Raw genomic sequence first — 14,054 nt, 5'->3', positions numbered from 1 at the left:
TGATAAAAGCAGCTTTCACCCTCGTCCTAGCTCCGCAACAGCCCCCAGTCTCTCCATCCGTGCATGAATAAGCGCCTGGCTATGTACTAACTACATACATTCGTTTTCAAGCCCCCAAAAATAAAATTGTCTTATTCTCCACGGTGATCACCGAAATTTCACTTAAATCATCGTTGCGTAAGTATTAAAACTAAAATAGTATGAGCAACAAGCTTGCTAATTGGGACACAAACTCCTTAATTAATATGTTTTTTGTTTTTGCTCCGTCTCGCGGCAGGTGTACTAAATGCCTAATATGGAGAGCAGGAAATTGTTATCGAAAGCAAAAACATGAAAACGGACCAGACATAGGAGACGTGACGCTACCAGCCACTATCTTCACTGCCCGTCTTCTCAACGAGAACTTCAAAAAACTTGGATAAAACATGAGCATATGTGACAAGCAAGGCAGCCGCTAAGAACACTGTTTGACCATGGATTCTGTAGCGAATAATATTTCCTTGGAAACATAACTATCGTATACACTAGAAAATTAGTTGGAGATCACAGAGTATCGCCGACAGGCAAGCGAGAAGAACCGGCGCTGCGGTGAGGTAAGTTGTTATCTTTCAGTCGTTGAAAAACCTGTTTGGAAGCGGCGATACCAAGATTAACTACAAATTTGCTCAAAGGGTTTTATCGTGATCCACTTGAATAATTTGAAGGTACCAATATACCAAGAGATAAACCTGAATTTAAATGAATTACGTCTATTTAACTCGAGGACAGTTAATGGGACCGAATTTGAGAAAAAAAGGTATTGACGAGCGAAAAAAACTCACATTCTCCTTTTTGCGTCGCTGAACTAACTCAAAGGGTAACTCTAGGTTTAAATTATCTTTTGCTTCCTTTATAAATATATTCAGACTTATTTTCTTAAACCTTTATACACTCGGGTGAATTTTGTATACACGATCAGTGAATTTTGTTTTTCTTTGCTTAATGGTTATGAATTTTGTTCTATAAATGTTTTTATAGGAAGAGTCTTTTTAAAGATAAAACAGCTGGCTGTAGAAGATATTGAAGATGTTGTGTCATAACGCAGTATGCAAACAAAAATACTACATTAGACGTTCTTTTTATAGAAAATTAAAATTATATAGACAAAATGACCTTTAAAAGAGACAGCCGCGGTTTTTTGAGCAGCAGTTGAATAATTCGCAAAATTCAAGACTAAATTCAAAAGAACGCACTATAAAAAAATATTTATCTATTTATTCCAAGAACAATTACTCCTACTATTATATTACTGCTCTGTGTTTCAGTTTCACAGCACAACGTTTGCTCTAGCTTTTTACGTCAGAAATAACAAATAGTTGTTCTGATAAATTAAAAAAGCCAAGAACTATACGTCTGTTCATTTTGTTTGCCTTTTTTAACCGCAGTAGTACCGTTTCCTTTTCTTCTTTTATTTGATTTTTTCTCGTTCGTCTTATACATAACTGGTTTCGTTGTTTCATTGCATTTGCCGTTGTTCAAAATGTAAACAATATATATATATATATATATATATATATATATATATATATATATATATATATATATATCCGCTGTTGTCTGGATAAAATTTTGTATTGGATTTGGTATGTAGATAGTACTATCCCACAAGCCCCTGATTCACGAATAAAATTTAACCTTATGACAAGAATAGTCGTCAGAGTTTGAAACTTGAACAATTTTCCATAATTTAAACCAACGTTTGAAGCAACGTTCTAATGGGCTGTAACTGCTTTATTGCTTTCCTAGATAAATGGCCATCATTTGCATGAACAAATATTTTAGGTTATCTACACCTTCGTATTAAGCATATACATCCTTTGGCTTTACACAGATGATTTAGTTTCGATAATGTATGGGTACGTACAATGCAATGATGTTTTTTATGTCCCACCCCTTCTTTTCTAAATGTGTGGAACGTTCGTTCCGTTTTGAGTTTAAAAACGCACAATTTTTGCCCAAATCTCTCACATTATTTTCTTAATTGCGTATTATACTTAATAGGAACCCCTTTTTCTAACTGTAAATAGCTTTTTGAAAAAAACCGATATGTGATCGTCTAGCACTTAACCGATAGTGCTACCCTGCTGCTTGGGCCCCTAACTAGGACAAAAATCAGCCTGATATTATTCCAATGATTAGAAAATACCAAGGCTCAGATACCAGCAAAATATTTTCTGATTCAGAGTGATGCGTTATAAAATGCAGTATTAAAGAGCGACCTTAAATTTTATTTGTAATTCTTTTTCATTTGGTAATATCCTTTATATAACACTTATAGCTGGGGGTCCGTTTCTCGAAGCTCCCGAAAACTTTTCGGGCCCGTAGACTTCTCGCGTTACTCTCTCGGGTCCCTAAAAACTCGGGAATTTCGATAAACACGAAATTTGTCATCCTCTCGCTTTTCAAGCAATTTCGGGCGCCTGGTATGTAAACTTCGGGTTGCGAAGTCACTTTAATTGAGGAATATCCATAAGAACATCCATGAAAATGCTTCAAAAATATCAATGGGTATCAACGTATTTATATAAAAAAACGAGGAGTGTACTAAAAAGACAAATGGAGGGTAAATCCCCCCTTACCCAATTTGTTAACTTCAACTACAAGAACCCTACGCTGCGAGCAGAGCTTTCTCCTCTGTGACACTTTGATCGTAGTCATTCGCGTCTGCCAAATGGAGAGAAACAAGGGGAAAGCCTCTGGTAGCAGGGTACAAGAGTCCAAGAGCGCTACATAAAGAAAAGAAAATTTATAACCTTGGTTATGCGATTAAAAAGATTAAACATTCTTTGCGAAAGTATTTTTGCTTTTGACTGCGAAGTGTCCGTAATCATGTTGAGCCGAGAGGTAGTGATTCTTTTAGAATGTCTATAAGTGACCCTTTGTTTTACTTATTTTGAAAATGCAGCCATTCATCTGCAAGAATTGAATTAGCCGAAAGGGCTTCTTTGTTTGACTTGGAATTAAGAGGGAGTGTCAAATAGCGGTTAATAATCTAACCCTTTTTAGCCTGCGAGCCGGCTCTCCTGTGTGTTTTCTTTGTTCAGGATCCCCGTGGCGCAAAAAAAATATCAAGATTGGGGGGAGGGGGGGAAAGGTTTTTTTTGGTCGCCACAGGAATCCGACCCCCAAAACAGGAATTTCCCAATTAACCCACTGGAAAGCCGGCTAGCAGGCTACTAACCCTTACACCATTGATATCTAGGATGTGTGAGTCCCTAAACGCTACCGGTAACCTTAGCCAATGCGTCAATACGACCAGCCTCCCAGTAGCCGTCACCACCCACCGGTATAGACTAACCGGGGTGTCAAGTTGGGATGACGCCACCTGGGTCATGTCCAGCGCCTTTATCATCTTCACCATGCAATCGGGATTTGGACTGCTGGAATCCGGAATGGTCTCAAGGAAGAATGAAGTATGTATAACGGAAATATAAGTCAATTTCTGGAATTTTGATATTACGTGAAATTAGACGTTTCGACCGAGACCATCAGTCTTCATCAGTGACTTAGTCCCCTCCAGGAACAGAGGAGAGGGCCCGGTCCCAGGTGTGTGACAAGGAGAACCGGAGCCCTCTTTTCTTGTTGAGAAATCGACTTATAATTCCCTTATTAACAAAGTATCTGGATGACTGACAATATTCATTTTCAATGAAGTATGTATGTTGGCAATACAAAGCCGAGTTTGAGATCTATAGGTTTTCTTGTTGTTATAGACTGCTAGCAATATCATTCTGACGTTGTTAGCTATTTCCTCAAACGCTTACTTATAGCTTTTCTCTTAGGTCAACATTATGGTGAAAAACGTTGTCGACGTCATCTTCGGAGGGCTTTCGTTCTGGGCGTTTGGCTACGCATTTGCGTTCGGAGATAGCCCGAGCAGTAACGCATTCTGCGGCATCGGCCGGTTTTTCACCGATGCAACTCAACCGGAGATGGGCACGATATTTTCCAAGTTCTTCTTTCAGCTCTCCTTCGCTACGACAGCCGTAACCATAGTGTCCGGAGCGATGGCAGAGAGAACAAAGCTTGAGTCGTACTGTCTGTTCTCATCACTGGGAATTCTCGTGTACTGTTTCCCTGCGCATTGGGTCTGGGCCGAGAACGGATGGCTTGCGACACTTGGCGCTGTCGATATAGCTGGGTGTGGCGTTGTGCACGTTGGTATGTGAAATATACATAAGCTATTGGCTATTAGACAGTACTCCGCGATTGCGGTTTGCCTAATTGGTGACCCATTGTTCAAAACATTCTATAATTTAAACAAATGTGCGGAGATAGTTTGCTTACCTTCCTCTGACGATAGAGTTAAGGCAAACGATTTTCGCGCGTCTGGTGAGTCAGGCTACATTACCTTGTGCCTAATTTGAATTTGTAAAATTCATTCCTCAAAAATGGGTAGGGGGAGTACAAGCTCAAGCTTTGTATTATATTCAGGCTATTACCTTATTTTAATTTTTCATAACCTCAGGCTATTACCTTATTTGTGCCTAGTTCTCATTTGCATCAAAACATCCATTCCTTAAAAATGTGTAGGGGGAGTACAAGGTTTGAAAGGGGCAGCCCGATTTTCTATGTACAGATTTTGTGCTTGTTGAATCCTTCCAATGGGAATCTCAAGTTTCTACAAACAATTGCTCGCACTTTATTTTAACCCTCTAATCATGGATTCTTTTTTTTTTGGTTGCTGTATATTATTCCTAATTATACATTATTTCAAAATAGAAAAAGAAACTCCACGATCGCACACAAACTTGAATATTGATTTCGTTCACCTGTCAAGCCCCTCAGCATTTCTCAAGAGCATCTTGTGCTTTGCCCTGGTGTTGTAAACGCAGGATAAGTCTAAAGACGTGGATAAGATTAGTGACGTATCAGATACAAGATATTACTTGAGTCACATCGTTACATCCTTAACTTCCCATTGCAGTTGGTGGCGTGACAGGTCTAGTGGCGACTATTATACTCAAGCCGCGGATTGGTCGGTTTAACTGTTCCAAGCCTCTTTCTATGGGCTCGCCCGTGACTGCTATCCTTGGTCTATTCGTCCTCTGGTGGGGATGGCTGGGGTTTAACTGCGGCAGTACATTTGGAATCACTGGCGAGAAATGGCAGCTTGCAGCAAGGTAAGTATGGCTGCCAATTAAACGAATGTCAGTAGTGTCTAGGAGAGAGGAGTGCAGGCATATATAGAACAGTAGGACCTCAATAAGTAGAACCCACAAAGTGGAATATTAAACATAACTTTTAAGAGAATTTGAATTAATGGCGCGTACCTGGGATTTGCTGGGGAGGGGTGCGCAGTTATAAGTATCATTTGTACAAAATGACCCGCTATTTGGCAGGCAATGGCAGGGGCGGATCCAGGCTTTCAAAATTGGGGCTGGATAATGGCCGGATAGACGGCTTATAACTGATCCAGTGATTCTTGGTAGGTCACAGGTCTTACAATATTCACGCTGAATTGGCTTTTTCGCGTCAGCAAAGTCAAACAGGCGATAGTCAGTACTTCCCGTCCCTCAGACATTTATTTTCTTCAAAAAAAGTGACTTTTCATTTTTTTCTTACTCAAAAAGAGGGTGGATATCCACCCAACCCACCCCCTGTATCCGCCCCTGAAGGGAAGTGCTTGCGCGCACTGTGTATCCCCTAGGCAGCGCCTGAGTTATTCGAGCACAAAAATAACTTAAACATTGTATCTAATGAACAAGTGAACAATTTAAAGAAAGCACAAGTTAGCGGGGAGTTCGCTTCAAGCTCATACACTGTATATGAGTATGGATATCCACTGCATGTAGCAAGTTTCTGTGTTTTTTCCACCGCTTTCGTCCCCCAAAAGGTATAACCTTCTTAAGTTTACGACGAATAGGGCGGGTTCTTCTTTCGGGTCGTAGCAGCTAAGCTTCTATCACAAGTAACTTTTTTTTCATATTCTTTTCTTCTTAGGGCCGCCGTTAACACTTTGAATGCATCTATTGGAGGAGGAATATTTGCGTTTTCTTACAGGTAAAGATATTGATCTGCCCGACTTTTGCGAATACGCAAGCATCGTAGTAGGATTGTATCACATAGGGTGCTTGTATGTACTCATGAAATACCAGAAATGGAAAAAAATATGGATCATTGTTTCACGTGATTAAAACCTTGACCAGGTGCAAGTATAGCCTTCTATACTCTAGCAGATATTTCGGACTAACAACTCTCAACAATTTTTTTCCATTTCAGCTATGCGCGCTATAACAGAAAAGTTGACGTTAGCTATGTCGTCGTTGGTATTCTAGGAGGGCTGGTATCCGTAACAGGTACGTAAGGATTACCCCTCAATAAGGACAATATATTGGCTCCAACGATGTCTTTAGAATTGCCGTTCTTAGGATCACTAGATTCAAGCGATATACAACAAAAGTCTTTTTTACATCACTGTGCAAAGCGTGGCTAAGATTTTCTAAAAAACACAGCTTTAGGCGGCCAATAGGGTCGCTCCTGCGACTACTCTATAGATGCGCGACTAGTCTGAGCTGGCCACAATATTGTGGCTTGGTTAATCCCTAGTATCAAAAAGATACTCTTTTGAGCATAGCATAACACTATGTCAATGTGCTTCATCCAGGTATCTGCCCTCTTGCGCGCCCGTGGGAGAGTATTCTTATCGGGACAATTGGTGGCGTACTCAGCTGCTTCGGCCGAAACCTCATTCAGAAGCTCAAAATTGACGACCCCACCGGGTGCCTGGCCGCGCACATTTTATCAGGAATCTGGGGCCTAGTCTCCGTAGGCTTCTTCACTGAGGTGGATAATCTTGAACATTTTTCGACCATCAACGGAGTACTAAAAGGCGGTAACGGCTGGTTATTGGGTATACAGCTCTTGACCGTCGTGGCCTTGATAGCCTGGAGCGCCGCCGTGTCGTTCATTCTCCTGATGATTCTGAACAAGCTGGTTGGGCTTAGAGTAACGGAGGAAGAAGAGAATCTCGGTTGCGATGCAGTGGAGCACGAGATGGATTATCGCAAAACCGAGAACACTAAACAGATGAAGGCAATAATTGGCTTGAACATGTTTCTGAACAGCAAGATCGGGACAATAAGGCGCGACTCTGCAATTCGTCCAGCTCCATGTGCATTCACTGTCAAACTGGACGAAGCAGAAAATGAGGAATCGCCAAAAGTCTACAAAGGACGGCGGAGAGGTGGAGGGGCTATATTAGACATGCATCACGACTTGAGCGACCCCGAGTCGTCTGATCAAGTCATTAGCAGTCCCAAAATGTCTCTGGTAGCTAGGCGAGGCACAGTGCTGAGTGATGGGGACTGCCAAGCCCCCGGTATGCTGAACTCATAAAATGGACCTGTTCACCGAGTACCTGATTCCATAGAAGTGGTGACATGACCTTTATTTAAGGGACTTTGCTTGTTTTTTATAGTTTTAGGGACTAGGGACTAGGGACGTCATCACAGGGCCGTAGCAGGCCTCGATATATTGGGGGGGGGGGCACGTTCCCCCAGTGCCCTACCCTGCGAGAAGAGCTTTCTCCTCTGTGACTCGTTGATCGTAGTCATTCGCGTCCGCCAAATGGAGAGAAACAAGGGAGAAGCCTCTGGTAGCAGGGTACAAGAGCCCAAGAGCGCTACATAAAGAAAAGAAAATTTATACCTACCCGTGGTTATGCAATTAAAAAGATTTAAAATCCTTTGCGGAAGTATTTTTGCTTTTGACTGCGAAGTGTCCGTAATCATGTTGAGCCGAGAGCTAGTGATACTTGAAGAATGTCTATAAGCGACTCTTTGCTGTAGTTATTTTGAAGATACAACCATTCCTCTGCAAGAAAACATCTAAACTTGATTTAATGTAACTAAGTTACTCGGAGGGGGGGGGGGGGCACAATACAGAAACATTAAGAAAATATTGAGGGGGGGGGGGGGGGGGGCACGTGCCCCCAGTGCAGTTTCCTATGAGCCACACTGATGTAAGAAACTCTACGATTCCTTCAAGACTAATGGTATAGAAACTACGCGGTTCTTTTAATTGTCTGACAGAAGCTGAACGATAAAATCACGTTGTAGATCCCTGTACATTTTTGTAATTAGCTTCCGCTTCTGCTCCGTTGCAGACGCGTATACAGGGGCTGCGCACAAATTTTACCTCACATTCTTTATTCCATTACTTTTAGACCTTGAGATCAATAGACATTATAGAAAAACAACCTCCTTCCCAGGGAATTTTCCCTTATACCGTGGCTTTGTGAACAGGTTTTAAAAAAAGATGATACTACAAGAAGTAACAAAATGTAAATAATATTGAGGTACGTTAGGGGCCTACTGGGAAAGAATGTAATAATTTGAATTAGTGCAGCAAAATAAAAAGTACACCGAAACATAAGTTTTATGCCTTTGCCACCATTGCTCTACTAAGGGCCGTGATCTACATCATTTTTGCTTACAAAAGCGTACGGGTTTGCAGCTTTGCGCACATGCTCAAAGACCACACAATTCAGTGCTTTTAGGTTAATTGGGTTACCTGTGGTAAGTACCGCTAAACAAGATTGCAGGCTCAGCTTAAGTGCGGCCATTTTGTTTGTGGGTTTTCAAGTGTTGGCGATTTAGACATGTTCCGCGCCACGTCTGCCGAGCCCTCTCCTGACAAATCCAGCATTGATGCTGAGAAGAAAGCAGCAAAGCAAGCTGTTTTTATTACTATGAAGTGTTTTGTGGCGTACGTAGCGATTTTACGTGCAGGTAAAACTAAAAGAATGGGCAATTAACTTATAACTTAAGCTTATGGTTTAGTTACATATATACTTACTTTAATGCTAATCCTTCCCCTAGGTCTAGGTATCTGAGGTTGGACAAATTGTTAGGTACTTATTTGTTTTCTTTGTATAAAAATTGAGATAAATAAAATACTAAAATACTACAAGAAAATCTGTTTTTATACAAGGAACTCAATGAATAATATATTTTTAGAGATTAAGTAAGATTATTGATCATCTCATCTCTAATTATGATCATCTCTTAGTTGGCCAAGACATTTGCAGATAACACACATCAAAGAAGAAAGATTCAAGCGTATTTGTTGAGAGGGCAGCCCTCACCTATTCCTTGTATTTGCTACAGTAGTTGAGGGAGGGAGTAGGGGGTATACCTTGGTTAAGTATTTAAATATGTAATGTTAGGCTGTTATACGGCAAACTGCCTCCGTCCCCAGTGTTTAACTGACTTATTACATGATCTATACCTAGTAAATAACAATTTAAAGAAAAAACAGACAGGGACAAAGAGACAAAACTTGATGATACTTTTTTGGAAAAAAAATAAACAAGGTTGTGGTTATTATTGACCTGCAAGAAAACCAAGGAGAGTTGGTGGTTGATTGCACAAATTTGAAAAGCTCATTAGATCAATACTGTTCACAATCAAAATTAACATTTAGACAGAGCACGGCTACTCCATGCACGGACTCAATTCCCAAAGGTGGAGTTGAATTGCAAAATTTGCGTAACTCTGAGTTTCAGTGTGAGCATGCTGCGAGAATAGAGCTTACTGACAGCGAAGAAAAGCCAGTTATTTTTATTACGCCAAATATATATTATCAAGAACTGTACAGTAATTGTCTATGACAATGAACAAGCGGAACGAGTGAGTAGACACCTCAGATAGCCACACCACAGCCTATATTTGCTGGTGGAGTAATTTTCCAAAATTGCACATGACTTTGGCTGAACTTATTGTTTGATTAACCCAAAGTTTTTTTAAATGCACAAGTGATTATGTTGTTTTCCTCTCTTTCAGCTCCTTATATATATGAATTTTTATCATGATGGTAAATGAAGACTGCAATGCTGTTTGTGAAGACTGTTGTATGTGAAGACTGGGGTATACTTTTCTCTGGAAGAGTATTCTTTGACTGCTTAATGTTGGGACTATAAGACAATAAAACAATACAATGTAAAAACAATGTCAAGACTGAGCTAGCTACTATCTGTATGCACAAGTGGATGATGCAAGACATTTACAAAATGGGACTTTGGAGTCACAATTTTGAAATCTTGGATTTATACAAGTGTTCTTACATAAAAAAGTTTATTATCAATTCAATATGTTATAACAGCCTGCATGCTGTACTACAGTTATTGAAGGAAGCACCATTTAGACAGGCTATTCTACAAAAGAATAAATGGTATCTATCATTAAAAATGTACAAAACATTTATGAAATATCTTACAATGTTGTCTGCCATTTACCTGTGAATGAGGTACTATTATTTACTACAATTCTGTCTGCAAATATTACTAAGCTGCTTACAAATGTTATTTTTCTTTTTTTTTTTTATATCTGTTAAACATGTAGAATTAAGCCTTTTGGGAGAGCAAAGTGCTTTATCTTAAAAACTCCTGGGTCAAGCCCCTCAAAAAGGCTTCCTTTATATTATACTCTATACTCTAACCTACTCATCTTGTGCCATACTTGCAGAACTGTTCAACATGATTGATTTTCTTGTATAGCATTCTTCAACACAACTCATTGTTGCTTATTTTTTATAGTATGCAATATGTGAATGTACATTTTTAACAAGGAAACATTGTCTATAATTTTAGTAAACTTTGTTACAGGAGTAGCTGCAGGTTCTCTATCTATGTGTGCTCAGATGAGAGGAAGGAAACTTTGGCTTCATCGTCATCAGTGTCATCACTAGCAAAAGAAAATGACAGTTAAACACTTACATTGATATCTTTATCATAACCATCAGTTTTACAAATAAATTTTAGTTTATTATGATTGCTGCTTCTGGCTTTTTGGGATAGGCATAGACAAGTGCTGTGGAATCTCAATAAAACGATATAGGCTAAAAAATACATGTTTTTCTGTTGGTGGGACCCACTTGTGATCGTTGCACCTCGATTTTTTTATACTGAGTATTGTTATATCTAGGTTTCACTGTATCTCAACTGTTGCCTGAAAAAAGTAACATTAAAACAATACATAGCTCTGATAGTAGTGATTGGTAGTTTGTAAAAAGCACTGTGAACACAGATGAACAGAGACCTTAAATGTCCTTTTACTTACCCTTTATAGAATGGATAAGTGACCTTCCTTCTTGTGTACAAGTCTTGATAGCTTTTCTTCTTGGTACAGCAATATACAGCGCCTGTAATGACCACCGTCAGGCAAGCAGCAGTACCAATAACCACACCCAGCCAGTGCTTTCTTGCCATCTCAACTGGGTAACAAAGAAAGGCAATGGTTTCAACCAAAAGCAAATAAGACCACAATTTATATTGCTGAAGAGGTCTTTAGCAGGGCTGAAAATTTTATCTGATGGGGGTGCAACCCTAAGTCACTCCAAATATTTGCTTGGGGAGCAGATTTTATGTCCTCTGCACTAATATGCCCCCTTCCCCTGCTAGCTTATTTATACCTACCGACGTATTCTGTTGTATCCTCTGTCTTTCCAGCTGTTTGCCCCTCTTCCTTAAAGTCCACAGGGACAGCATTGAACGCATCATCCCAATCAGATCTGGTTTCCTCGAGAAACTTATTCCACTTTATGTTGGCCTTTTTTTGCATCCCCATGGATCCAAAGATATACATGGAGTGGCATGGCATTGTATGCTACAATAATTAGCAGAGAACAATAACGAGTGGAACAACTATTATATCAACACAAGGCCCGAGGGATAGGGGTACTTAGGGACGGACTCGTTAGAAAAGCTATAAAGGGGAAGGGGGTTGGTGGAATAAAAAAAAATCGGTCATTTAGCTCATATACATGACAGGGGGGTCCAACTAACTCTGAATTCTATACCCCCCAAAAATACGAGGATAAAACTTTACACGCAAAAAGTATCCTACCCTGAATTCTATTCCCAGCAAAATACCAGAAAAGGTTTTCAACTCAAATCCCCAAAACGTCAGGTACCCCCAGTTATCTGAGATATCCGAGTAATCCTCTTGGTCCATAGCCGTGGCAGACATTAAATTATTGGGGGGGGGGGGGGGGCACGATACAGAAACATTAAGAAAACAATGATGGGACAGCCACGCCCCTACTGGTTATTTCGTTATAATTTTTGAAAATATTGGGGGGGGGGATGGCACGTGCCCCTATTGCCCCCCACCCCCTGCTACGGCCCTGTGATCGGCCCTGGGTTCAGGCACGCAGCGTGGGCGTCCCTTCTCTAACCCTTTCCTTTATTAAAAGCGTCCTTTGTTATTGCCTTTTTTGTATGCTTTCAGCTTGTGTCGCCGCGATGCCCTACTCCCCTCCCCTCCTGTTGGTGACTAAAATACCCTTACCTTGTGTTTTGGGGTCATCTTGTCTGCAGATGGGAAGGGTCGTGATACGACTGCTTTGAACACTTTTGACATCTTGATGCCATTCAGGCTGTACAATGGCTTGCGCTGTATGGTCAAATTCCCTTTTGATGTGTGGCAATTCTGTCAAAGCATGAGATGTAAATACTCGGTAGGAGGTTTGCATAAATTTATCTTGTAACAAAGGGCATGTGTAGCGCATAATAGAATATTGAAATTTATGTATTTCGTATATTTTTAGGGCCTTTCCCTCCGATAAAACTCCGATAAGAATAAAAATATTGGCGATTTCAGTCTATCTAGGGTTGGAAATTAAAAGATAATTATAATTATGGGCAATTTAAAAATGACTAGCAAATATGAAAATAATAACATTAAGTGACTATAACTTTTTCAAATTAATCTGAAATTCGGGTATTACCGTTATTTGCCAATGCACTTTCTTTGAAGATGCTTTTGACGCCCACAGCAGAAAGGCATCGCCTCTGGCTTGCATCATTTTTCGTGGTTTGGCAGAGTTCTTTTTCGGCATTAATCCGACCATTATCCAACCTGTTTTGTAATCGAGTTCAGCGCTGATAACAAACTCGATCGTCTTCTTCGTAAAGTTTAGACTCCAACTAACGTTAAAGTTATCTCTGAGCGAGACTTGTCCACTTTGAGCTTGTAAATGTTTTCTTTCCGCCATCGCACCCCCTAAAGCAACTCCAAGCCCAAAACAGACCAACAAAACATGCATTTTATACCGTGTTTTAGTGCAACTACCACCAATAAACCAAGATAACTGGTGCCTTGATAGTATTGTAACCGACGATTATTAGTTCTTTTAGTCTTTTTTTTCTGAAATAACTTAAATGTTCTTCGACGCCTCTGAGATCACGAACGCGTACTAAACTTGTTTGAGGCCAGCTAACTGCTTGAGCACCCTTAAATGGCTTCCCAAGTAACAACTAAGGGTAACAAAAGACAAAACTTGCATCCAGTTAGCTTCCCGTACAGAATGAGACACTATAGCGAATGGTATTTTCCGTCGTCTTGCCTCCTGTAGCCAAACTTTTGGTTTCTTGAAGGCTTTTGGTTTTTTATCCCTGCGTCAAAGAGTGAGTGTAGATGCAAACTTTTTAGGATACGTCATCTTTATGCAAATGAGACGCGACATTCAGACAATCTTCTTGAATTTAAAATTAGCTGTTAAAGATCACACCATCAAAGTAATTGTCTATTTAAATGAGCAAAAAAGGTTTTGCTTTTTCATTTATTTGTTTTTTAGCTGAATAAAGGTTTTGCTTTTTTTTAAAAATTGTTAAAACTATTTGTTCTTGAGCTGAATAAAGCCCTGACCTTGTTTGGTGGGTTTAAAGAGCTTTGTACAACAGAAAATAAAGTGCGTAACAGAATTATCTTCGTTTGCTAAGTTATTTTTTTTACCAGAAGATAACTGGATTTATCGGTTATTTGTTTGTCATTACTGATATCAGCTATTTTTTTCTTGTTTAGAGCCAAATAAAGTTTTGCGAATTTCTTTGACAGGTATTAAACCTTTGAAAACAGAGAAAAAAAGAAATAGAATGTTATTTTCATTGTGTACGAAGGTCTATTATTGGATTTATTTTTCCTTTGTGTTTACTAACTGATATTTGTAATCGAAATTTTAGCTTGGGGGCTTCCAACTATCTTGTATTTTTTTAATACTTGTGGGGGGGGGGG

General features: G+C 39.8%; 2 protein-coding genes and 1 long non-coding RNA gene across 3 annotated transcripts; 2 read left to right on the top strand and 1 right to left on the bottom strand.

Annotated features, from left to right (window-relative positions):
- Positions 1-64: 64 nt before the first annotated feature.
- On the top strand, positions 65-7,726 carry LOC5519266 (putative ammonium transporter 3). Its single transcript, XM_001639051.3, has 8 exons — positions 65-177; positions 278-593; positions 3,242-3,452; positions 3,822-4,200; positions 4,967-5,162; positions 5,983-6,042; positions 6,262-6,338; positions 6,647-7,726. The coding sequence occupies exons 3-8, from the start codon at positions 3,243-3,245 to the stop codon at positions 7,375-7,377; spliced, it is 1,653 nt and encodes a 550-aa protein (XP_001639101.3). The 5' UTR covers positions 65-177; positions 278-593; position 3,242; the 3' UTR covers positions 7,378-7,726.
- Positions 7,727-8,605: 879 nt separating this feature from the next.
- On the top strand, positions 8,606-10,811 carry LOC116603070. The gene is made up of 2 exons (XR_004290466.2): positions 8,606-8,771; positions 9,825-10,811. It is a non-coding gene; the product is annotated as an uncharacterized LOC116603070 (long non-coding RNA).
- On the bottom strand, positions 10,099-13,495 carry LOC5519201. Its single transcript, XM_032364035.2, has 5 exons — positions 12,769-13,495; positions 12,330-12,470; positions 11,456-11,645; positions 11,100-11,253; positions 10,099-10,724 (listed from the first exon to the last, which is right to left on the bottom strand). The coding sequence occupies exons 1-5, from the start codon at positions 13,084-13,086 to the stop codon at positions 10,667-10,669; spliced, it is 861 nt and encodes a 286-aa protein (XP_032219926.1). The 5' UTR covers positions 13,087-13,495; the 3' UTR covers positions 10,099-10,666.
- Between the last annotated feature and the right edge of the window lie 559 nt (positions 13,496-14,054).

The sequence above is a fragment of the Nematostella vectensis genome, chromosome 10, assembly GCF_932526225.1.
Source record: "Nematostella vectensis chromosome 10, jaNemVect1.1, whole genome shotgun sequence".
NCBI lineage: Eukaryota > Metazoa > Cnidaria > Anthozoa > Actiniaria > Edwardsiidae > Nematostella > Nematostella vectensis.
The sequence above is the reverse complement of the archived record's forward strand: the minus strand, read 5'-3'. Positions and strand labels throughout refer to the sequence as shown.